A 25,293-nucleotide genomic window follows, 5' to 3' on the forward strand; every position below is an offset into this window, starting at 1 on the left:
TTCCTTTTTTTTTTTTGGTTTTTCGAGACAGGGTTTCTCTGTGCAGCCCTGGCTGTCCTGGAACTCACTCTGTAGACCAGGCTGGCCTCGAACTCAGAAATCCGCCTGCCTCTGCCTCCCAAGGATTACTGGCTCAGATTTCTTAATATTTTAAGGATTTAGTAAAGTTTTTTTTTGACATCAGTAAACTAGGGGCTGAATCCAAACGACCACACTAACTTCTCTCTTGCTACTCTCACGCGCAGTGCTGCTCTGTCACTGGCACATCTCAGCACCCTGCACACATCTACCCACAGAAAACTTGCTGTCACGCCACAAAAGCCCCTTCTTACATTTTACCTTGAAAGCACAGATCTGGATGTGAGGAGAAAAAGAAGAAAAGAAATAGTTCTCCCAGTTCCTAAGGAAAACAATCCTGTCCAAATTCTCAATGAAACTATGACTCATGTTAGCTCTTAAGGCTGGAGGAGAGGGATGAGTGGGTACGGTGCGGAGAAGCATCAGGAGGAAGTTAGCATCCCCAGAACCCACGGAAAGCTGGACAAATCAAGTGATGTACAGTCCAAGCCTCCTACAGAGACACAGGAGGCAGAGGTATGAGCCTGCAGATCATACAGGCCGAGCATACAGGCTGGCCATGTGGCCTCTGCAGCAGCCAATAGGAGATCCTGTCCCAAACAAGGTAAAAGTGAGAGCCAACACCCAAGGCTGTCCTCTGACCGCTACATGTGTGCCATTGCTCATACATGTGCATACATGCGACGTATAGGTACACATACACACACATAGTAAAGTTAGGGAAGTGCACATTTCCTCTAACCCAGCTGGGTGAGAGGTACCAGCATGAGAGGGGTCCTGTGCACTAATGTTCCTCTTCCCTGTCCCACCCAGACTGGCACATTTTGAAATGACTACAGAGGTTGGTGTTGAACCTAATGAGAACAGCTCAGGCCTTAGGAACTTTCAAGGCTCTCAGACTGCAGAGGATGAAGGACAAAGAGGTAGACGTTATCTTTCCGTCAAGGCAGGTCAGCACTGTAGCCAAGGGGACGGCAGCCCAGAAGAGCACTATATAAGCAGCCTAGGGGCCTGAACCTGAAAGCAGGCTGCCCAGGCACCTTGACAACAGGCCAGGTCACATCAACCCCACAGGCATCAGTAGCAAAAGGACAAGTGGACACAGCCTAGCGTCTGTGTTTGAAGAGGCAGCCACAGGACGGAGAACCTGGGAAAGGACGGTTCCACCCTCACTGCAGTGTTGAAGAGCTTTGATGGCCAGGCTTACACCCCAAGTGTTAGAAAGATGAAGGACCTTAACACAGAGATCCCAGCATCCTGGAGACTCCATCATTAACTTGGAGATGAGACATTGGAGTCACTGAAGTAAGGCTGGATGTGAGTGTGCTGTCAGTGGGAGGCCCAGCACACACCTCAAAGGAAGGCTATTCTCTTTGTGTCGAATAGACCGGGCCCTACAAATCCAAACATAGATGTTTTCTCCTTCCATACAGTGAACCCCTGCTAAACATGGGTGTAGCTTTTCCCGTCCTTTCCCACTGCCCTGGACACTGAGGACCCAGCCCACCCTGCGCTATAACAGACAGAGCCACTTCGTCAACAAGTAGGGCCCAAACATTTTACTTGTGTTTAGCTCAACTGGTCACATGTGTGCTTCTTCTAGTTACTGGTTCCTATGTCTCTGACTGGAATTACATCACCGCTAGATCACCAGCCTCCAACACGAAAATGAGTTAAGATCTTCTGAGGCTTGAGGTGTTTCCTTTCCATTCCCTGGTTTCTTTCTGTTATACTTGCACACACTCTGGTGTTTTGATACAGCATCTTACTAGGCTGGCCTGGAACACGCAGCCCTCCCCACTTCAGCTTTCCAAGTGCTGAGATTACAGGGGTGAAATACCATGCAGCTGAGATTCTTACTTATATATCTTCCCTTCTAAGTTGCAATCACTAAACATCAAAACCTGCTTTAGGGATGTAGAGGTCCAGGCCTCTGAGGATGGTCTGTTATCTCAGCACCCAGGAGGCTGAGACAGGAGTACTTTGGAGTGAAGACAAATCTGGGCAACATGGTTATCAGGCCAGTCTGGGGTACACAGCAAGAGCTTGTCCCAGCACACACCCCAAAGAAAAGGAACACATGTGTACTCAGGAGAGAACTAGAGCTGGGTGTGGAGGGGCTTAACAGACGCTTTGGGAAGAGAGAAATAAGAAAGTGGGACACAGCCTGTGCGGCAGACTGTTACAAACTGACAGCTGTCACGTCTATGAGCCTGAACATCGATTCACTCTGGAGACCATGGCTAGCAGATTCTTTCAGTGATTTCAGTAGACTAAAGCTCAAGTCAAAATAGGTCAGTCTTGAGACTCAGTTATGTAACGAGCAAAGGCATTTCACTACAGGACAGTCTCCTGAGGTAACTCCAGACCAGTAACAAAAGATGTCTTCTCAGTCCGGCCCCTCTGTGTCCAGAGTGGAGCAGTGTTTTTTCATGTGTGGGATGCAACCATCAATGAACTGTGGACTGAATGGAAAGAGGAAGAGACTCCTGTATATAGGAAGTACTGACATGGGCTGGTCCCCAGCTGAGACAACCTGAGGTCTGTCATGGTGTAATCCAACTCCAGTGCTAACCACAGACCTCAGAAGTTCCCATCACACAAGAACCCAACTCCCAATCACAGCCATTGAAAAGGGCAAACGTCTGACGGACAAGCAGCTTGTGACTATTCTGTCTGGATTTTCAGCACAGGCACAACACGTGAAAAGTGAGAGTGATCCTTTCGTTGGGCTAGGGGCATGCGCAGAAACATTCCTGAGCTCCATTCTGGTCCCAGCATGGCTCAGCTGCACACCCCTGACTTTTGTAACACATTTCTAGATCCTCATAATAAAATGGCCTTCTTGTTTAACTAAATGTGTTTGTTTGTACAACTTATACTCACAAAATGATAGCACTTAGAGCGATTTTTCCCAGCACAGAAAACTACGTTCAAATGTCAGCTCCACTGTATGTTAGCCTGTGCCATCCTAGCATGCCCTATACCTCAGTGGCATATGCAAATCGGAGCAGAGCTTCTCAGCCTTCCTAATGCTGAGACCCTTTAACGCAGTTCCTCACGTTGTGCCGACCCCAACCATAAGATTATTTTCATTACTGCTTCATAGCTGTAATTTTGCCACTGTTATGAATCATAATGTAAATATCTGTGTTTTCTGATGGTCTTAGGCGAAGACCCCTGTGAAAGGGTCATCTGAGCTCCCCAAAGGGATGGCGACCCACAGGTTGAGGACCGCCAAATCAGGGGCCCACCATGAAACAGGCATCGTGGCCCACAGGGCTCAGGCTGTGTCAGTACAGCTCTAAGACCCCCCTCACACGACAAGGCACTGCTCTGAGGCACACAGGCAACAGCATGAGCACCTCGAACATCCAGAGCTGCTCATGAAGAACAGAAGTGATATTTTTCTGGGGTCACATGATGCTCACTGAGCATGGGGACTGGCCTGAATGAATACACTAGCTATTAAACATTAAAACCCGTGCTAGGCCACCATGCGTGCGAGCTGAACTCCAACATCCAGAATAAAGACAAATGCGGGCCTGGAGCAAGCCCGGCCCCTTCCCAGTGAGACAAATCCATCGGAACAACCACAAAATTAAAGGGCACGATCACAGCTCAGCCAGGCACTTGATAATGGAGACCTTCCACCACGTAGCTAATCCGATGACTTGGCCCACAGTTAAACATTAACAAGAACATCTATTTATTACACATTGATTTTTATCTCGAGCTGAAAAGAGCTAAGACAGCGAAATGCAATCTGATCGGCCGGCTCCAGCGGGCCGCGTAGGTGCTTGACCGTGGCGCTGAATTTCCCAAGTCTCCCCTCTTCCCACACAGACACTGTTCACACTGCTGCCAGCTACACAAGTATCTCCCTATTTTGCTTCTGCTACAGAAAGCCTTATGGATTGGTTTCTATCATAGACAGAAAAAATACTGCAAGAGATGTTCCAACTGCTTTTCTGACGCTGGGTTTTTGTTTGTTTGTTTTGGGGGGGGTTGGTTTTTTTGTTTTGCTTTTTTTTTTTTTATCTGCTACATCCATAGCAAAGAGATAATAGCAAAAAAGAAAATGTCCAGGTGTGGTGGCATATGCCTTTGATCCCAGCACACTGGAGGCAGAGGCAGGTGGGTCTCTGTGAGCCCCAGGCCACTAAGTCTGCATGATGAGTTGTAGGGCAGCCTGAGTTATAGAGAGGCCCTGTCGCAAAGAAAAAGACAAGCGCTGGTTACACATACACATTGTGTATGCCTGTGGATATCTAAGTCATACCTATCTTCCCAAGTTCTCCAAAGAATCTTCTCAAAACACATCTTCGTTGTAAAAGTTTCCTTTTATTTTCTGTGCATGACTGTTTCGTCTGCATGTATGTATCTGCACCATGTCTGTACAGATGCCTGCAAAGCCAGGAGAGGGTATCGGATCCCCTGGAGTTACAGGTGGTTAGGGGCTATCCTGTGGGTACTGGGAACTGAACCCAAGAACTCTGTAAGAGAAGCCAGTGCTCTTACCCTGAGCCATCTCTCCGGTCCCTTCTAAGAACGTTGTTCAGCTGAGTATTTCATTTCTACTCACACACTGGCCTCAGGACTGGCTGTTCTGCATTAAGCAGCCACAGTCAGCACAGCTCACTGGGGCCCGGAGAGAGCGCCAAGCTGCTTTCTCTGGTTCTTCACGGCAGTCCTGACAGGTGCCACTCCCGGCAAAGGAGGAAGGTAAGATGCTACAATACAGAGTGTGTCTACAAGCATATGTTAGACAGACTTCAGACAAGAAGGACCTATGGACATGGCAGCATGTGCCCTTCCTCCAGCCTTGAGCAGGCCTTGTTTACCACAAGAGACCAGATAATAGGACCCAGGTGGAACTAACCACCTTGGCTACACCTAGGTGGAGTCACCCACCTTGGCTGCACGTAGATCCTGCTACAGGAACTTGAAAGAAGAACTGCCCCTGGGCTTGCCTTGAGACATCTCCGCCGTGACCCGTGACCAAGAACGGATTATCCCACCCATCTCGCCTGGCTGAAACTAGGAAGGGTTCGGTTGGGGTCTTTCCCTTTAAATTGAAAGCTTAACATTAAACCATCGAGCCTTGATCAGAGAACTTTGTCTTGGCTTCATCTTTTCTCCCTCTCCGTCCCCCTTTCGTTCCCAGCCCTCTTTCCAGGTGAACCCGTTCGACTCGTGGCCGCAGGCGGCTACAGCAGCATATGCCTTCAATGCCAGCATCCGGGCAGCAGAGGCAAGCCGACCAGGGGGGATACACATTGAGACCTTAGTTTCTAGAAAATAAAAAGGACTCAAGTGTAGTTACAACAGTCTGTGGGGTAATTACTCAGAATGCTATTTTCAGTCATAAATATCTGCATGTATTTGGGGCTAAGACCTTTAAGCCAGGGAGCAAGACAAACAGAAAAAAAGGTAAGTGGATGAACCCAACATTGCTAATCCAAAAATCTACAACCCAATATGGGTCACAATCTGAAAGTTTATGGGCACCAATGTGATACCACAGTGGAAGATGTCACTCTGGCCTCATAGGTTAGATTATAGCACACCACAAATACCAAAAAGCTGCCTTCAGTTTTCACAAAAGTAAGTCCCTAGTCTGGATCTGAGTCTTATCACCATGACACCTCTGTATATGTGAATATTCGCAGACTGGAAACACACCTGTCTAGTCCTGAGGTCTTCAGGTAAGCAGCACTCTCCTGAAGTCCACAGAGCCTCAGCCAACTTACTTTTTCTGATCTTGTGAAGTACAGGTGGCTCGTAACTACCCCAAGCAGCCCTGGACTGACCACTATTCAGCAATTCCCACAGAGAAAAGCCAAGATGGCTGCAGTAGTGGCATCTGACAGACTAAGTTAGGGACCAAAGGTCAGACAGTGTAACAGTGTGGTTCGAGACCCATATCAACGAAGCCTGCAGCCTTGATTAAGTGACCTCATCACCAGACTCCAAGACATGCTCTCGTTTCTCCACTATGGTACTTCCCAGGGGTCCCCAAAATACTGAAAACAGAGCTTGTGGGTTGGGAGTAAGGCAGGAGATTGAAGCTACACAGGGGAGGTTTCTGCTTGTGTTCTTAATGGTTTATTCTTTACATAAGCAATGGCCATTTGTAAATGAGTATGGTACTAAGCTGTGCTCACACAAGTGTAACAGATTTATCAGTTGACGTGTAACACATCATTTAAGGAAACAGCAACAGGGAAGATACGAGTGAGATTCCTTTCGTGAGGGTAGGAAAGGAAAGCGGAAGTGTTCCCTGTTTTCCAGCCTTCACATGGACTCACAAAGCCGAGCTTGAGAACTGAGAGCCATGAGACGTACAGAAAATCCATTACCGTTTGGTGCGGTGGGAGGGGACCAGACGCCGTAGTACTTGGGCAGGTGTTTTCGCAGCTCCAGGAGAACAGGGTCGGCACAGTCAGCAGCGTAAACCTGAACAGAGGTGCAGAGCTGGTCAGCTTTCCGTAAGGCCTCAAGACTGAGTGTATGTAACAGACTCATCTGCTGTGAGGTGCAATGGGCAGTGGATCCCAAGTAACGACAAGCAGCTACTTAACGCAGCAAGCCGTGCTCCATGGGGAGCACTCTCCTGCTGATTCATCCTCCCGGTCAATGTCATTCAACTATTTTTGCCACTTGTAAGTTGTGCAGGTGTAATTGACACCGAATTCAAAATAATTCTCTGGACACGGGCAAGTAATTCTGGCTAAAGGGCAAGGGTTGGAGCGTGTACCTTGGCTAACTTTTTGGACTATTTTTATTTGTGACTTTTACATTCCCTCATTTTGTGTCTCTGTGTGTGTGTGCGTGTGTGGTGTCTCTGTGTGTGTAAGGACAACTTAGGGATATCAATTTTTTTCCTTCCAACCAAACTTAGGCTACCAGCCTTAGAGGCAAGCTCCCTTACTGGCTGAGCCATCTTGCTGGCCCCCCTTGAACCATTTTAACACTTACCTGGTTTTCTCATTAAACAAATATTTTACGTATTGTGTATTTCATCTCTTATGGCACCAGCTTCATTTATTTTAAAATTTAAGGGACAGCTTTAACACCCATCTGAACGACACGTAATTTTAAGAGTAAGCACACTACAAGAGTTAAAATTAAAAGTATAAGATAGAATTTCATTTACCAGAAGCTGAACGTCACATCTAAGAGGAAGGGAAAGAAAACAAGTTATTGTTTTTCTTTCGAGAAGTCTCCCAAGAAATGTTGACTACTAAGTGAGCAAACCATGTTTCAGCGGGGCAGGGTGCTGACGCACCACACAGGACATGGTGGATAGTCACACACACGCTAAACTGCTCAACCGTCTAATGGCAGTCTTCAAGCCCAGGATTTTGCCATTTCTCTCAGGAAGAAAGAAAACAAATCTTCAATTCTCGAAATCAACCACTGTTACAGGGTGAGCTGTGAGCCAGCACATAGCTGAATAACCCAAGCCCAGGGCCTAGAATGTAAGCACCTCTGGAGATGGCGTCCAGGGAGATCATCATGGTGAAAATAAGGTTTCACCCTGCTGAGGGTGTTCTCAGGAAGTGCACTAGGATAGAAACCCACAGAAGAATCGCTGAGGAGACAGCCCCTGAGCAGGAGAGGGGAGGCCCTCAGAAGAAACTGCAGCCAGACTAGGAGGTTAAGCGTGGACAACTTGATTTCTGCATTTCAAGCCAAATGGTGTTACTTTGTCATGGCCGCCCTAGCCAGTGAGCATACTGCTTATGCAAACACTTCTTCTGTTCCATGTGGAACCACATGGAAGGGTTCTATCAGAGGGTCAGAGACAGCACAGGACAGAACCATGGGCACCGATAAAGGAAACAGGATCTTCCAGTGGGGAAGAGGTACCTTCATGCTCTCTTAATCAGGATAAGGAAAATCAATACGGGTCCAAACGAGACCAATCAAAGGGCTGGGTGTGGTGGTGCACACGTGTGTTCTCAGCACTCAGGAGACAGAGGATGACTGCTGTGGGCGCCAGGGTTCACGTAAATCTCCAGGCTACAGAATAAGGCCCTTTCCCAAAACAGTATCGGGAAAGAGCCGATACAAGCTGGGCTTCATCAAAATCCATGACTTTGTGTCTAAAAGAACATTACCAAGACAGTGAGAAGCCAACTAACTGCAGAGGGGCGGGCACCACCTACAAGCGGGCTTTGGTCAGGGGCTCATATCCACAGTTTACTTCTGTAAGGATGGAACCACACAGACTCCATATACACTTCAACTGCAAAAAAGGGCTGCAAGGGGTCTGAACAAGCGTCATCCGGGAGCAGACACACAAAAGCCAGCACGCTCATGGAAAGAAAGCAGATCTGTAGCTGGTGGGCAGGCAAGGCGGAGCCTCATGGCTAAAATGTTTTGCAGTTAAGAAATAATTGGTGGTCACGGAACACTGTGAACACACTAAAAAGTATTCTGAGTCATCAGGAATGAGCCCTTCTCCCACAGTGTAGAGAAACGCTGAAGACTTCAAGAGGCAGGACACTGTGGCACACAGCACCCGGGAGGCTGAGGCAGGGGCACCGGAGTCCTCTGTCAGCCTGCAATGTACAGAGAGAACCTGCCTAACAAAGCAAACAAGACTCTCAGAAGCTGTAATAAAAACACTAAGGAAGCGTTTCTGAGAGTGACAAACTCTCTCTGTTGAGTGTTTTTCAAATTGTGGGTCACGACCAGTTGATTGAAATCAATTTAGTGACTCAGAATAAGAATCGTTGAGGTGTGAAGCAGGACGGAAAATACTAGGTTGCAGTGGGAACGCTGGAAGATGAGCCTTGTCTGCCTGAAGCTTGTTTGTCACGAGGGGACCCAGGGCACACTGTCAAACACACTTGTCACTCTGAGTCACGGCAGAAGACTGAGTGAGGAGCATGTAGACCAACGCAGCATCTTACATCACTTACCATGGTGTAAAATTCCAGCTCTCTTGGGCCCCGTGGCGGCGGCTGTAGCTGTTTCAGAACTGTACCATCTGGGTGTTGGAGTATGCCTGCACAACAGAAATTGGACGAGGTCAATGCTTTGGTTAAGGTACCCTGTTTCCCAGGATATGTCTGCTCCTGAAACAGCAGGGCAACCAATTTCAGGGATGGAAAGCTTTACTGGTTTCAGAAGCTGGAACATTCTAATGTTCTCAATACTTGTTACTAAGAGAGACCAGCACACCCTCAAGTCACCCAGCTTTCTCATCTTCTTCTCCCTCGGGGAGATTCTCTTATGGCCCTGGGATTTTCTAGAAACTTCTCTGTAATAAACTTTCTATGATAGGTTATGGTGGGGGGGGGAAGTAGTAATACAACCCAGCTCATTTTTATAGACAAGAAAAAGTGTGTTTCCAGTAGCCATATGTGAGTTTCATAGTTGGCAATGTTCTATAATTTTCTCGTCCTCCCGGCTTGGATGCACTGTGCATAGCTGTGCTGGGTCCCAGCATGGAACATCAGGGATGCCTCTCTATAACCCATCCATGCAATACAAAAGTCTTTTTCCCAGTCACCATATGCACACCAACACTGGCCTGATCCATGTAAGTAGGAATGACCACTCGGTGCAACTTGAAATTTTTAATCTTTATGTATTGGAATTTCACAGAAGCATGACAACTGGAACAAAATGTAGTTTATAAAATTAGAATTTTATAAAGTACACCACTTGTATCTATACTTCTTTTTGGCAAGTGACGTGAACTTCGTAACAACGGTGGAAAATGAATATTTTTAAAGCGTCAAAGCAGAAGTCTCAGGCAAGTGTGTCTGGGATCTAGACATCGGCAGGACAGAAGGGACATAGTAAGTTAGACGGGAAAGCTTGGCTGGTCAGAAGATTTGGGGGATGCCAGGATTAGTCTAACCTGACTACAAAGGACTGACGAGAAACCTGTTTCTGAGGATGGACTTCAGGGTGAGAATGCATCCTCTCCCCCTGCATCTGGGAAGAACGACAGCACATGGACGGCTGGGCTGAATCCCAGAGGGAGAAACTGAGGCATCAACAGCCAGGAGAGAAGCACACCCACCCACCCACCCACCCATCCAGCTCTTCTCAGTCAGCTTCCCAGACTGTTTACAGGCAGGGACCAGGTAACTGCAGCCAGTTGTGTAGAGAAGCTGCAGACTAGATCAGAAAGACCCCACAGGAACAGACCCTGGGTCCTACAAAATAATCAAGTTTTCTGAGAAAACTGAAAGTAGTAATAGTCCCAGACCGGAGTGAATGAAGCCAAGATCCAGCTGAACTACAGCACCTAAGACCAAAGCCGAATCCCAACCAGCAAGCTCCACGCTGCAGCCATTAACTGAGGCACGGCACGGGCCTCCTGAGGAGACAGGCCCTTCAGAGAGGAGAGCAAAGCCATCCACTCTGCTTTCCAGCCTGCCGTAAGCAGGATGTCCTGTGCACAGCAGCAAGTTAGGAGGCAAACCAAAGAACAGGAAGAATGCATAATCAACAGAGGCTGATGCAAGACTGTCACATGATCATAATTAGGAAGCAAGCATGTTCAACAAAAATCCCATGTATGCTACAGAAACCAGAGAAAAGTGCAGAGGCCGAGAGAACCCAAGGAAATTCCAGAACTGGGGGGTTGGGGGGGAGAGAGAGGGGAAGGAAAGAAAAGAAACAAACCCGAAGCATGTAGGATGGAAACAACTTGGGAGATAAATCAACAAAATTATCACAGAAGAAAAGAGCAAAATGAACCTTCAGAGATGCCAATAGTAAGGGGCTATGGTACACCAAGGAAGGCCGAGGAAGGACCATCACCAATTCAAAGCCAGCCAGAATAGTACCAAGACCTTGTCTCAGAATAAAAGGAACGTTGGATATGGTAGCACACACCTTTAATCCAGCGCTCTGGAGCCAAGAGCAGTTGGATCTCAAGTTCTAGACCAGCCTGGTTGACAGAGCAGGTTCCAGGACAGCCTGGGCTACAAAGGGGTTTCTAGAAACCAAAATTAACAACAACAATAATAATAAAACGGAAAGGGGCCAGGCATGCTGGCAAATGCCTTTAACCCCAACTCTGAGTTCCAGACTAGCAACAATCCAGTATACCTACAGAAAGGGTATGTGAGTGCTCAGCTCTGAATCAGGAGCATTCGAGGCAAAGGAAAGCAGCTGAGCACAGTCCTCTGGCAAGTCAGCCCACCAGAACTAACACCCAAGGCCTGTTTCAAAGCCATTAGGAGGCTGAAGCTGCTGTACCAAAATGCCTCAGATGGCGCTGGAAACAAGCCAGGACTTCTTGATTCAGTTTACATGAAGCATCTAAAGTGCCGGAGCTCTTAGAAAGCAGAATGGTGGCTGGCAAAGGCTAGAAACAAGGACAGGCATCATGAAGATATCTCAGGGTCTCAGGCTTGGTCGGGCGGGAGAGCTCAGCAGCAGGGAGAGCCTGCTGCTCTGTTCAGCTCTCAGGATGCTCAGGTGGCTCACAGCTGCCTGTAACTCCAGCTCCAGGTGACCTGACACCCACTTCTGCCTTCCACAGGCATCGCCACACATGGTGCAAAGAAACTCATGCAGGTGCGCATGCAGACACACATAAGAACAGTACATTAACAGACAGTACATTTCACAGTGTACAGACTGATGCTACTCTATGTTCAGACGACTACGTTTGATGCTGAGTCTTTGACCACAATAATCACTGTTGCAAGATCTCAACATTCCAGTAAGCATTCAGAGGGATCACAACTACGACCTGTTAAAAGTTCTGTGAAAGGGAGCCAGGTGTGGTGGCACACGCCTTTGAGCCTAGGACTGAGACAAAGGCAGTCAGACTTTCAAGTCCAAGGCCAGCTTGGCAGGGCAAGCTCCAGGCCAGAAAGCTATGAGTAAGAGTTTCCAGTCTCAAAAACCAAACCAAACCAAACCAAAACAAGACAAAACAAACAAACAAACAAAAAAACAAAACCAACAACAAATTTATGTAAAGCATAGTCTACATAATTTAAAATGTAATGTTTATGCTTTTCCTTCTAGAAATTATTATGATAAAAATAATATTAGGATTTTTGTTTTGGTTTGTTTTATCAGACAGGGTCTCTTGGCAGGCCTAGAACTCAAGAGACCTACCTATGTCTGCCTCCTAAACCCTGGGATTAAAGGCTTGTACCATCCCTCTCAGTTCCTCAATGGCTTTTATGTTTTCCTCTGATGGGCCAGCATATACAGGCTAACACATACCCCTTTTGTTATTAGAGATAGAACTGCATCACAAAAACAAGCATAGACTAAAAGAGGAGCATACTCTATTTAAGGTGATTATTATAAATATGACATTTAAAAATAATAGAAGGAAGTATTTAAAAAACGAGGTTGTAGAAATATGACAAAACTAAGATATTCTAAAATAAATTTAAGGATACTTTTTTTAATCCACAGCCAAAGACAAGTGGAATTCTAATACATGAGAAAATACATACCCGCCAGACACTTCAAATATAGACACAGGTTGGTTATAAGTTAAAAAAAGAAAAAGAAAAAGTTGGGTTGGAGACATACTCCAGGGGTGCATGCTTGCCTACACTGTTGAGGGTCCTGAATTCAGTCTTTCATTAGGAAGAGAGGGATTGGAGGGAGACAGGACTTGCATGGTCCATCATAAGGAAGATGACAACTACAGCACATCACATGGCAAGCTCCAGGACAAGGTTTTTTTGTTTGTTTGTTTGTTTGTTTGTTTTTTTAGGTTTCTCTGTGTAGCCCTGCTGTCCTGGAGCTAGCTGCATAGACTAGGCTGGGCATGAACTCACAAAGATCTGCCTGCCTCTGCTTCCTAAGTGCTAGATTAAAGACATTTGCCACTTTGTCTCACTAAGAGAAGTAATTTTGACTTTATTCTTCTTGTGTTGTGTCTGTGTGTGTGTTGTACATGAAGATACCAGAAGAGGGCGTCAGATCCTCTGGAGCTGGAGTTACAGCGGTTGTGAACTGACTGACATGGGTACTGGGAAAGCAATCCTAACCACTGAGCAATCTCTCTCAGCCCCAAGGAAGGAAATCTTGTCCTATTTAAGAAATACATTTCATAATGACAAGGTTAGGTGATTAGGATACAAAATTACAGATGTGTATCAGAGCTTACAATAACATAGCTTCAAGATACAAGGATTTCAAGGAGCAAAAATGGACTAGAACCATAAACAAATTCACAAAGGTTTTCTGGTACTTGGTGGAGAAGGCATCGTCATGATACACAAAACCCCAACAGCAGAGAACCTTCCAGTTTACACACAGTGCAGGGATCCTGAGTACAGCTTTGCACCTTGTCACAACAGTCCCAGCTGAGGCAGAAAACCCTGCACAGTTCAGGACTGTCTGGAGGAGGGGACAGGAGGAAAAACTGTCCAGCAGAACACACAGGCTCCTCAAACATACGTGCTGTTTACCAATCCCCAAATCGTCGAGGATTGGAATCCTGCAGACGATGTCCTCAAACCACAGCAGGAACAGCAGGACATGAGGAGAAATGCCAAATAACAGGAGAGTAACCGACACCACTGTAATTACACGTGGATCGAAACCACGGGAGAAATGAGAAAGCGCCCCACGCGCTAAGCGAAAATAAAGTTTGCACAGTGCAGCTCACCGTGAAATGCGTAGCCTTCAATATGTCTAACAGCGGCCGCTGGTGGAGGGCTCAGTGGATAAGGGTGACTACGGCCAAACCTAAGGACCCGAGTTCAATCCCTGTAAATCGTATGGTGGAAGGGAGACCCTTCCGCAGGTTATCTGCTGTCCTCCACGGGCACCCTGACTATCTATCCCCTGCCACCACCAAATCAATAAATGAAAGAAGACGTTAAATATTTCTATCATTCAGGAAAAGGAACCACACTTACGTCCGAGAGAGATGTGTTCATTTTAAACACATGCATATGAACAAAATCCAATTCAATAAAAAAACTGGATGCTGGGCATGGCAGTCAACCCCTGCACTGTCAAGGCGAGGGAGCAGGGTCAAGAGATAAAGGCCAGCCTGAGGGACACAGTAAGAACATGTCTCAATAACTAATCCTGTCAATGATCAACAGAGGGGAGAAAAAAAAAACAACAATGAAATCAAAAGTGACTGACCTAGAAAACTGGTATCTTGCTAAACAGATCAAGGAAAAAAAGATAAAAAGATCATTATTAGGAATAAATGAACATTCAAAGGAAGAAAAGAGACATGAAGTTACCCTCAGCAAATGTCACAACAGGTATGAAACCAATTCTCTTAAACACACAGTGCTAAAACTGACAGGAAGAAACAAACCTAGGCGGGGCAAGAGCTGCTGACAAAGAGTTCCCGCGGCATGCATGTGTCCCTGGATTTAATCTTCAGCATTGAAGAGAGAGTGGGTGGGGGAGGGGAGGAGAAGGCAATGCAAACGCAGCCAAAATGGCCTCCTAGTGACTGTTCCCAACACAACGATATCAAACAAACAAAAATAGCAACAGTAATCTCAATAAATTTCTCAGGAAACAAGATAGTATCTTTCTCAACTCCTTTTTGTTTGTTTTGAAGGCAGTCTCAGAGGGTCATGGTGAGAGGCTCTTTACCCCGAATGACTTACAACTTACTATGCAGCCCAGAGGAGCCTTGGTCTTCTGAATCACCCTCCCAAGAGCCACTCTCTAGAGACAAGGCTCTATATGCGCTTCTCAACCTGTGGGTCGTGACCCCCATGCTACCTTGGATATCAGATATTTACATTTCAAATTTATAACAGTAGCAAAATTACAGTTTTAAAGTAGCGATGAAATACTTTGATGGTGGGGGGTGTCACGGCAACATAAGGAACTGTATTAAAGGGTCACAGCATTAGGAAGGGTGAGAACCATTGCTCTGTATAAGATAGTGTAAATATGACTGCTAAAAACCCCAACAAAGATGGGTTTAAGAGGTACAGACCATAAATCTCCAGTAAACACCACCGCAAGGGCTGGTAATATACAATAGGTATAGTGATTGTCCACTTGCCAGAGCCCTGAGTTCAATCCCCAGCATTGCAAAAGTTAGGCATGAGGGCATATACCTTTAATCCCAGTCTAGGTCAGGAGGGAACCAAGAGTATCAAAGTCACCTGACTACATAGAGTTCAAAGCTAGCCTGGGTGATAAGACATTCCACCATTAAAAAATAACAGACATAATTACAAATATATAAACACAAACACACGGTAAAGGGGCTGGAGAGATGGATGGATCAGCGGTTAAGAGCACGTGCTACTCTTCCAAACGACTCAGGTTCAGTTCCCAGCACCTACGACGTGACTCGCAATAGTCCAGTCCGCAACTCCAGTTCCAGGGCTCTGAAGCCGCCTTCTCGTCTCCATGAGCACCAGAGGACGTGCAAGTTGTGCCCAGAAAAAGATAAAAAACCAGGAGTGGTGTCTTGTGCCTACAGGAGCTCCATCTAGGTGAGTCTGGACTACACAGGAATTCCAAACCAGCCAGCCTAAGCTACAGGGTAAGACCCTATTTCAAACAACAAATAAAAAATAAAAGGTAAGATTAATACAGCAGTACATATATATTAACTTTTCCAGGAATAAAAGTTTATTTAGGATTTCAAAGTGAGTAAACATAATAACTTCTCATTGAGATGGGAGACGAAGCCCTCAGATGCTGAGCTCAAAATAACAGGCCCGGCCGGGCTCAGGCCTGGGGAGAGGCTGTTCAAGCTTGTGCCTATGTGGCGCCCTGCCTGAAGTCTCCAGGGCGTGCAGTCATGCTCACACATGCTCACACATGCTCACACATGCTCACACATGCACACTGGGAAACACACATAACCCCGTGCACGAAGGACGTCTGCTCAAAGGACAGGTGAAATCACACACCTGGAATGCAGATTTGAAATGCCACTCCTCGCTAAAGGACACAAACAGTTCCTTCCAGTTCCGGGCCAGGAACGAGGAAGATACAAAACAAGTAACCTTGCATCATCATTTTATGCCAGAAATGGAGGGAAGACACTTAAAAAAAAAAAAAAACAGAAAATGTCAAAAAGACACAAAAGCAAAAGCCTCCAGGAGCCGCCACCGTCCAAATTTAGGAGAATGGCATTTGGGGAATGATTAAAAGTAGCAGTCACAATCCACTGACGGAAGCTGAGGCATCCTAGTCCATCCTGGAAAAGAACGCTTGAGAAGAAGTGTGTGCACAATGCCAACTGCTGGAGAGAGGCAGGAGCACTTCCGAGGGCATCCTTCAGTGAGACAGGAGCCTGGCAATTCTCGGTGGATGCTTACAACATCTTAAGAGAGGAAAGGGGTAAATAACACTCAAATATTCCTCCCAAGTTACTTAATTATAATGGCAAAAAAAAAAATGGTAACTCCATAGTGGAAATAGCGACAGCCAGCACTTAGCTATATAAGCAAAGGTCTGTCAACAGCAATGCCACTGATAACCTGTGCCTCGTAATCCGAGAATACATGATCTCTCTCTCTGGCAACACTGTACAATCTCTGAACCCAACTGTAATAATGAAACAATCAAGCTGTGTAAAGGTATGTGACAATCTTATGTATCAGATGTTGCATACAGGTCGGGACTATCTGTTGTAGTAGTGTGCACCTATAGTACCAGACTTGGGAAGTGAAGGCAGGAGAATCAATTCATCCTTAACTACCCAATGAGATCCAGGCCAGGCTGTACAGCTTTTGGGGCCAGGCTAGCCTACATAAGATTCTGCTTCGATAAATAAATTTAAAAAACAAAGAGGAGATGGCTTGCTTGGTGGATGAAGCACTAATCATGCATGTGAGATGCCACGTTTAGATGCCCTGAACCCACATACAGTCAAGAAAGCATGATGGCTGCCTCCTGGGAGGCAGAGCCAACAGATGCCTAGGAGAATGGGCTAGCCCAAGCAGAGCCAGTGGGCTCTGGGTCTACCATGCGACCTTCCATTGATAAATACAGTGGGAACAATAGAGAAAGACAATTGATATCAACTCTGGGTTTCCACATACCTGTACCATATATCTATGTACACACACACTCATACACACACACATGAACATGCAAGCATAGATGCACATACACACACCACACATACACAAAAAATAAGAGAAAGTAAGCCAAGAAGATGAGTCCATTGGTAAAATGCTTGCTGGGCAATTATGAGGCTTTGCGTTCCCTTCCCCGGGGCCCACATAGAACACTGGCTAGCATACTTCTAATCTCAGCCCTGGGGAGCCTAAAACCAGAAAGATCCTTCGGGTTTGCTACCCAACTAGTCTAGAGTCCATGTTCCTTGCCCAATGAGAGACCTGGCCTCCAAAAATAAGGTGGATAGATTGAACTGGATTGTAAGATCCCGTGGGTTAGAAAACTCCTCTGCTGGCTGGCCCTCAATGGTGCATACGGAGAATTGTCACCAGCGCTCAAACTCAGTGGTGGTCTCCACGCATAACAATACTGACTGGTCAGACAAGGCAAGGGAGTAACCAACCACTTTTCTTAGTGGATTGAAGGCCCTCTAACACGGGAATTAACTTCTGGTATTGTTAGCTCAGGCTGAGGAGGCCATAAACCCAGTGATAAAGCTACTTCTGTGGTTTTGCTAAGTAGGCATAATGTGTCTTTAAATAACTATATTTACGCCCATAGGGGAGGGAGTAGGATGAATGTATTACAAAAGCAGTCAGTAGAAACCTGACTGCCACGCACATCAACATGAGCACACCACCTCTCTCACACATACTCACATAATAATAAGGAAATACAATGAATTCATGGCGAAAAACATAAAGAGATCTGGGCATGTAACTCAGCAGTAGAGTATATGCTTAGTTCACAAGACTCTAGGTTCAATTCCAAGCACTACTAAAAAAAAAAAAATTAAGATAAAAAACAAGCAAACAAAGAAAGACAGGGTTACTGACAGAACAGGACAAGAAAGGACAGAATACTGGCACTCAGGATAACTGAAAGGGCTACTCTGTGCTTGAAGAAGAAACAGTAACACGAAGGGCTCGCAACATGGCTGGTGTGTCAGCCCCATATTTAAACCGTATTCGACGTCAGGTCTCATTGCAAAGATGGTAACCGCCAAACACTGTATTCTGAATTTCATTGTTTTATCCCAAGTAGGCAGGAAAAAGGGTTGCATTTTTAGGAGACGCACAATTATTAGAACAAAAGGTCACGATAGAGCTTATTCTGAAACAGTTCCACAAACTATCATCTACACACACGGGGCCAGTTTGACGACTGGACATAGCTGGTTCACTGCCATTCTGGCTATGTTTTATATATTTGAAAGTTACACACACACACACACACACACACAAAGTTTGTGTAAACGTCAGAACAATTTAAAGTAGCATTAACTAGTTTGGGAAGCCTACTGGATTCTGTGTATGACTGTTCCTTTATGACCACTTGGTACTCAAAGGCAGAAACTACGGAAGGGGAGGAAGGGCAACCGCGAAACGCAAAAGCTCTGGCGAGCAAGACTTCCTCAGGTCTCTGACAGAATGTGAGGAGTGACTGGAAATCCACACCTGGTCACCGAGGGTCAGAAAATGTCAAGACAAACCTCAAAGAGAAAGGATGGTTATTCACTTATCCTGATGTCAACTACCCAGCACTGGGCAGTGGGACAGAGCAGACCTAAGATGCTTGCTGAATAAACTAGGGTCCACACACGCTCTGGGCAGAAGACTAGGAAGAAAAGCTGTGTACGCTAATAGACAAGATGCTGATTTCTTTTTTTTTTAAAGTAATGATGTGAGCTTTAAAGCCACCTGTAAAGGGCGTTACCACCCTTTGTGCCAGGCAGAGGAGAAAAAAGGTATGTTATTAAAGAGTCAGAAAGGATGCATAAGAAAATACTGAAATGTGTCCCCTACAGAAGGACTGCTGAGAAATGCGGTGAATGGTTAAGTCTGGAACTTGCTATGTAGACCAGGCTGGCCTCCAACTCAGAGATCTGCCCGCTTCTGCCTTTGGGATTTAAAGGCGTACATCACCGCGACCGACCCTTTCTAGGGTCTTGAGCTTGGGAACAAAATGGAAAAGAGGAAACTAAATTTTAGCAGAAACAAAAAAAAACCAACTAGATTTAAATAACTGCTGCTATATATAAAAGGGAGGGGAAAGAAATAACAAAAAAGTAATCAAAAAAAAAACAAACTTCTGAACAGTTTCTAACCTCATAATCTGTATAGGAACCCTGACTATAGGTCTGGAGAGACAATTTAAAGGTTAAAGCATTTACTGCTTTGCAGAGTACCCAGGTTCGGTTCCCAGCACCTACATCAGGTGGTTCACAATCACCTCTAACTCCAATTTCAAGGGACTGATGTCCTCTGGCTTCCACACGCACCGCCCAAATGTGGCAGACCTAAACTCACCCAGGTACACATACATGGAAATACAATAAATGAATCGTAAAATAAAAGATTCGACCCTGAGCTTTTTATTGCAGGCTTGTCTTCTGTTGAAATTTTGGTATAGAAATTCTAAAAACGATATGACTACATCACAGAATAAACAGAGCGAGAACACAGGGAGCCAGCATTCTCACTGGGGGAAGAGGAGAAAGGCTATAAAGTCCAGAACGAAGGTCTCAGGTTGGGATCGAACTGTAGCTATGCAGTTGTGACTTCTAAAATATCTACACACCATCAGCTGCATCTTCAAAGGGCCCACCAGCGATGACATCCCAATACCAACACCCCTAACACCCTGGTCTTAGATTCCTGGGGTTATTTCCTGGGTCAGAGAAGTGGCTCTGTGGCCCTGAGATCAATCAAGGAACTGAAGTAAAATGTTAAACAGAAACAGCATTTGCCATGAAAGGGAGCCAGGGTTCCTTGCACAAAAGGCCAATTCTCCAGCTGGGGAGGGGTGATGGTCATTATTCTACAGTAACTTGGAACAGAAAGGAAGTCCCACTGACAAAGGAAAAACCATTTCTGTGTCTGGTAGGACATGAGTCCCAAATGGTTCATAAATAAGAATGCACATGTGCAGGGGTAAAGAGGGGCGACTTCTTAGAAACCTGATTGTTAACGGCAGTGGCAGAATTAAGGAGAAAAATCATAACTTCACAACCCTCTGCTTCAGACAAGAATCAAGAATCATCAACGTAAGTCAAAAATCTAGTGGTGATGTCCGATGATGGTCCAGATACTCTCAGGACCTTCAGGTGTCTCCTACAGATGGCTTACTCATTCTGGGGGGAGAAAGACTAACTGCACCCTGAAAAGTCAGACCGTACATGAACCAGATGACCAAAATGAACCACTAATAACGGTCAGACAGCTACTGTGGGTCTCCAGGTGAGTACGATGTCCAGTCGGAAATGTACACCCTGAATCTCATCCTATGGAACCTTCATGAACTCAGAGTGGAACGAATTTCATAAAATGTGTAACACGTACTCTTCAGTGTCAACACCACCAGAGAGAAAGGCTGAGGCTTTGTCACAAGCTAAAGCAGAGAAGTCCTAAGTAACTCAAGGCTGCTGGTAAGAATGGAGGGCTGTCCTGAGGAACACAAGTGTGTGTGGGGGGGGACACATTATTCAAATAAGACTAAATGGGGCTGAGATTATCACTACAGAGCTGCAGCGCTTAAATCCCCGCCAGGCATAAATACACTCTGGCTACAGGAGAGAGTACGGGTTTTCTTAGGAAATCCACACAGAAGTGTCACTATATAAATGACAGGACATATGTAACCTACTTACAGAAAGTTCAGGGAAAAAAAGGCATGTGCGAGCAGATGAGAACAGAGACTGGGTAATATGGCTCCGTCCTTCCCTCTGCTGTCGCTGTATCTCCTTCCTGCTCTCCGCTACAGAACGAGCAGACCAGAGTCGCAAAATAGGTGTGAGGCTTTCTACCCTATCGCCGGTGTCAGCTCCAAATCCTCCCCACAGACCACCATATCTCTGCATACCAAATTTGGCCGAGGCACAAATTCTGGCTTTGAGCCACTTGTTTGAAATGTTAAGGGTTTTTAAGTGAAGCTAGTGGCATGTGATAAAGTACTGGGACAGAAAAAGAGACTGCACAAACATTGGAGAACACCGGGAATTTAAACTGATATGGCTATTGCGGTTTTTGGTGGTATGATGTGGAAGAGGAACAATGGTGTCCAGGAACATCCTAACGCTACATCTTCTGCTACAGCAAACACAAGCGCATCTCACCAGAGAGGAACAGGGAAGCAGATTCTGATATAAGCACTCTGTCAAAGACTGAACAGGACAAAAGAGAAGCTCCCAGAGAGCCACCAGGCCACCAGGCAGCAGTGTGTTTGTTGAGGGTGACCGTCCCACGGCAGCTCAAGGGACATCTATACATAAATGAACATGGTTTGCATGGCAGTGGTGGCACACGCCTTTAATCCCAGCACTTGGGAGGCAGGGGCAGGCAGATTTCTGAGTTCGAGAGTTCGAGACCAGCCTGGTCTACAGAGTAAGTTCCAGGACAGCCAGAACTACACAGAGAAACCCTGTCTCGAAAAACAAACAAACAAACAAACAAACAAACAAAGAACATGGTTTAACTACAAGATGCAGACCAGATTTAAAAAAAAAAAAAAAACCAGCATGTGCCATTGGAGTGTCTGAGTGAAGGTTCAGAATGCTGTCCTCCTGTACAGTCAAGTGCCCACCAACAATGGCCCAAGGGCACTCAGAATGCAGCCGGCGGCTACTAACTCTGGACCATGACAGTGAGGGGTACCACGCTTTTCTTTTCCTGTCCTTGAGACAAGACCAATCCTAAAATGAAAACTCCTGTTATCCAGTGAGTAGTCGCAGTTTTAAAACAAACGATAATAAATACAACCTCCATGATGTGTTCCACAGCTTAGTGAGGACTAAGGCAGTGGTGGAACCTTGGCAGTGCCGTAGGATCGAAACAGTGGTTCTCGACTTGTGGGTCGTGACCCCTTTGGGGGTAGAAAGACCCTTTCACAGGAGTCACCTACGACGGTAGGAAAATGTGGATATTTACATTACGATTCATAGCGGTATCAAAATTACAGACAGTTATGAGGTACCAATGAAAGCAGTTTTATGACTGGGGCAGGAGGTCACCATAACACGTAGAACCGTAGGAAGGGTCTGCAGCACTGGGAAGGCTGAGAACCCTGCTCTAAGCAATGTGACCCAGATGTGACAGTGGAGGGACAATAATAAAAACAGCTGAACTTTGAACTGCTGACTACCATGCTATCTATCTGTTTATGAGCAGGGAGGACGACTGGTACCATCCACACTAAATATCTGAAAATCCAGAGGAACAAACATCAGGCTGCTGGCACAACATGAAGAATTCACCTCTCGGTCAAAAGAATCTAGTGAAATTGGAAAAAAAAAATCTTAATAGTAAAATTGGGGACTACTTTCTCTGAAATCTCAGTTACTCTTTAATTAGGCAGTCCGGGTGAGAAATTCACCCTCTCTGTGCTGTTTGTTTGTGACACAGTTTAAAGTCGCAATCAGGGCACTCTGTGATCAATCATCAGTGACTCTAAACAGGTCGCTAGCATCGTAAGCTAGTCCCAGGTGCCAATCACAGATGATCTTTATTTGGGTCTGTTTTTTATAGTCTCCAGGACCTCCAGGGAAACAATCACTTTCTTAGGCCTTTAGATTATAGGAATCCCATTGTTATAAGCAAGCTGACTCCAGATATGAGGCATAGGAGGAAATATCCTAGCCATGAACCTCAAGTGTGCAGTTTCCTAACTCTGACGTAGTCTTTCAACATTTCCTGATGGCAGCTGGGCTCCAGTCTGTGTGCTTCCCACAAGCACAATATACAGTGGGTGTTGGTTTGGTTCTGGGCCACTGTATCAGTGTGACACTTAACCAGGCTTGTCTTAAAATGTATTACCTTAGCAGGCTTATGCCTATACCCTCAGCCACTCAGGGAGATCCGAGGTTCAAGGCCAGCCTAGGCTACAGTGAGTTCCAAGTGGCACTTAGGGAGCCCCATCTTAAAAGAGAGAGGAAGCCCCAGAGAAAGTAGGTCAGTGGTAATGCTCTTACCTAGTCTCTCTAAGGTCTTAGACTAAATCCTCTACACCACTGAAGAAAGAAAAGACATAAATGTATTGCTTTACCAGCCTATACCTGAATCGCTTTATCAGCAAAACACAAACCATCCGGGTCAGCTATCTACAAGAGTCCCAAGTTCATCCTACACTTCGTATGTCCACCGAGCCCATACGCTGTGAGTAGCGGACTGAATTACAGTCTCTGCCCTGGAGTAGATCCTGTGCTGTTCTACAAATTTTGAATTCTCAAAACACATGTCAAATGCCAGGGAACAGTCTATAAAAATGAATAAGGAAAGAATGCGTATTTTATATGTGTACTGTTCTATCTAACAGCTGGGTGTGTAGCCTACCCAGGAGGCAAGGTTCTGCACCGCCGAACCACGCCTCCCAGCGCAATCAAAGACACCGGAGAATCCTCCTCGAGGGACAGGGAGTGATCCTGGATGAGCCAAAGCAAATTTAAAAGCATATAGCAGTTTGTTTTTCCTTCCCCTCCAGCGATGGGTTAGCGTCTTAAACGTTTGGGTCCCTCTAGCAATTACTATTCCTGGTAATAAACAGATCTCGAGCTCCAGGGAGAATTTACTTCCCGGTCCAGAAAAGAAAACCAAGTTCCTTATTTTTACTAACAACGCCTTCTCCAATCAACACTCGCCTTCCCTGGGGCGAAGGGGCACGCCTCTCCGCGCCACTAGGAGCCTGTGGCTGCTCCTGGGGACGCCCGGCTTCCTACCCCCAGGGACAGGGGAGACTCGGGACAGCGGGAGCCGGTGACTCTAGGCTGCGGGACACCTGGGGCCAGGGACTGCCGGGTAGGGAATAGAAGAGCCGTGGACAGCTGTGACTGGGATGGGAGGCCAGGGACCGCCAGGGTGGGGACAGAGGAGCTGGGGACAGCTGAGACAGTGATCCGGAGGCCTGAGACTGCCGGGGTGGGGAGAGTGGAGACAAGTGACTGTAGGGGTGGCGACGGCTAAGCCCACAGCACCACCGAGGCTGGGGACAGCGGAGGCCGGGGACTGCTGGAGCAGGGCACGGCGGAGGTCGGGGACTGCCGGGACAGAGCACATTGAAGACTGGGGAAGGGGACCCGAGGCCGCACTCACCCACTTTGTCCTTGCCATACATGTGGCCAGCCACCTGATGCGACAGCGGCACGCAGCCTCCGAGCAGGCGCGGCACCGGCGGGCTGTCTCCGGTGCTTCCCGGCGGCCGCAGGCGCAGCGCTGGGGGCTCGGCGGCCATCGGGGCGGCGACACTCGGCGTCAGGCGTCAGGGAGGACCGGGCGGCATCGCCCGCGCAGGTCCAGCGCGCGGACCCATGCCGAGACCGCGCTGCCCGCTTCGCGGCCCGCACTCTGAACCCCGGCCGCCCGCGCCCGGGATAAGGGCGCCGCGGCCCCGCCTCTGCCCGCCCCCTGCGCGCTCCGGCCGGGCGAGCACCACTCTGAGCATGCGCAACAGCTACTCCTCGGGATCCGGCCCCGCCGTGCTGAGCATGCCCAGAGGCTACCCTACTGGATCCGGGCCAGCTCCACACTGATCATGCGCAGAGGCCACCGATCGGACCTGTTCACCCTTACTACTGAACACGTCCGAAGAGTAGACCAGCGTCCTAATAAGCAGGTCTAAAGTCCGAGCCCGCCGCCGACCCGCACTGAGCATGCTCAGAAGTCGGAGGGTGGGATTCTTGCCCACTGCTTGCATCATCACCAGCTCACACCTCAGAGCTTCCAGGGGGCGAACTGGCGTCCGGGGTCTCGATGTGAAAAGCGCATTAGGTCTAAGAGACCCGTGGCCGGGCAGCCCAGAGAAGTGACTGGTTATGGGCAGACCTCCCACAACGTCCTGCCTTCCCAGATCAAAGAGACAGGAGCATCCTGCTTGAAGAAGTCTCTTCCCACACCTTCCAAGTTGGCACCCAGCCCGACCACTACCTCAAAGTACTCATGACAAGTTTATGCGTTCGACATTGACAGTCATCTTAATTCATCTTTTTTCTAAGATTGTTAATTGTGCTCAGGGAAGCCAGAAGAGTGGGGTTTCTTGGAACTGGAGTAATGGGCGCTGTGGGCACACCGACGAGGACGCTGGGAATCAAACTTGGGTCCTATGCAAAAGATATACGGCTTTTAATCTCTGTGTCTTTTAATCTCAGTGCCA

General features: G+C 46.9%; 1 protein-coding gene across 2 annotated transcripts in view; it reads right to left on the reverse strand.

The window, feature by feature from the left end:
* The window catches only part of Ipmk (inositol polyphosphate multikinase), a 37,847-nt gene extending 13,472 nt beyond the window's left edge, over positions 1-24,375 (reverse strand). For both annotated transcript variants that reach the window (XM_028780281.1, XM_028780280.1), the window contains exons 1-3: positions 24,237-24,375; positions 9,012-9,097; positions 6,441-6,537 (exon numbers count right to left, since the gene is read on the reverse strand). In XM_028780281.1, the coding sequence (XP_028636114.1) occupies positions 6,441-6,537; positions 9,012-9,097; positions 24,237-24,375 (322 nt within the window). The remainder of the gene's footprint in view (positions 1-6,440; positions 6,538-9,011; positions 9,098-24,236) is intronic.
* Between the last annotated feature and the right edge of the window lie 918 nt (positions 24,376-25,293).

The sequence above is a fragment of the Grammomys surdaster genome, unplaced genomic scaffold (genome assembly GCF_004785775.1).
Source record: "Grammomys surdaster isolate TR1022 unplaced genomic scaffold, NIH_TR_1.0 367, whole genome shotgun sequence".
Taxonomy (NCBI): Eukaryota; Metazoa; Chordata; class Mammalia; order Rodentia; family Muridae; genus Grammomys; species Grammomys surdaster.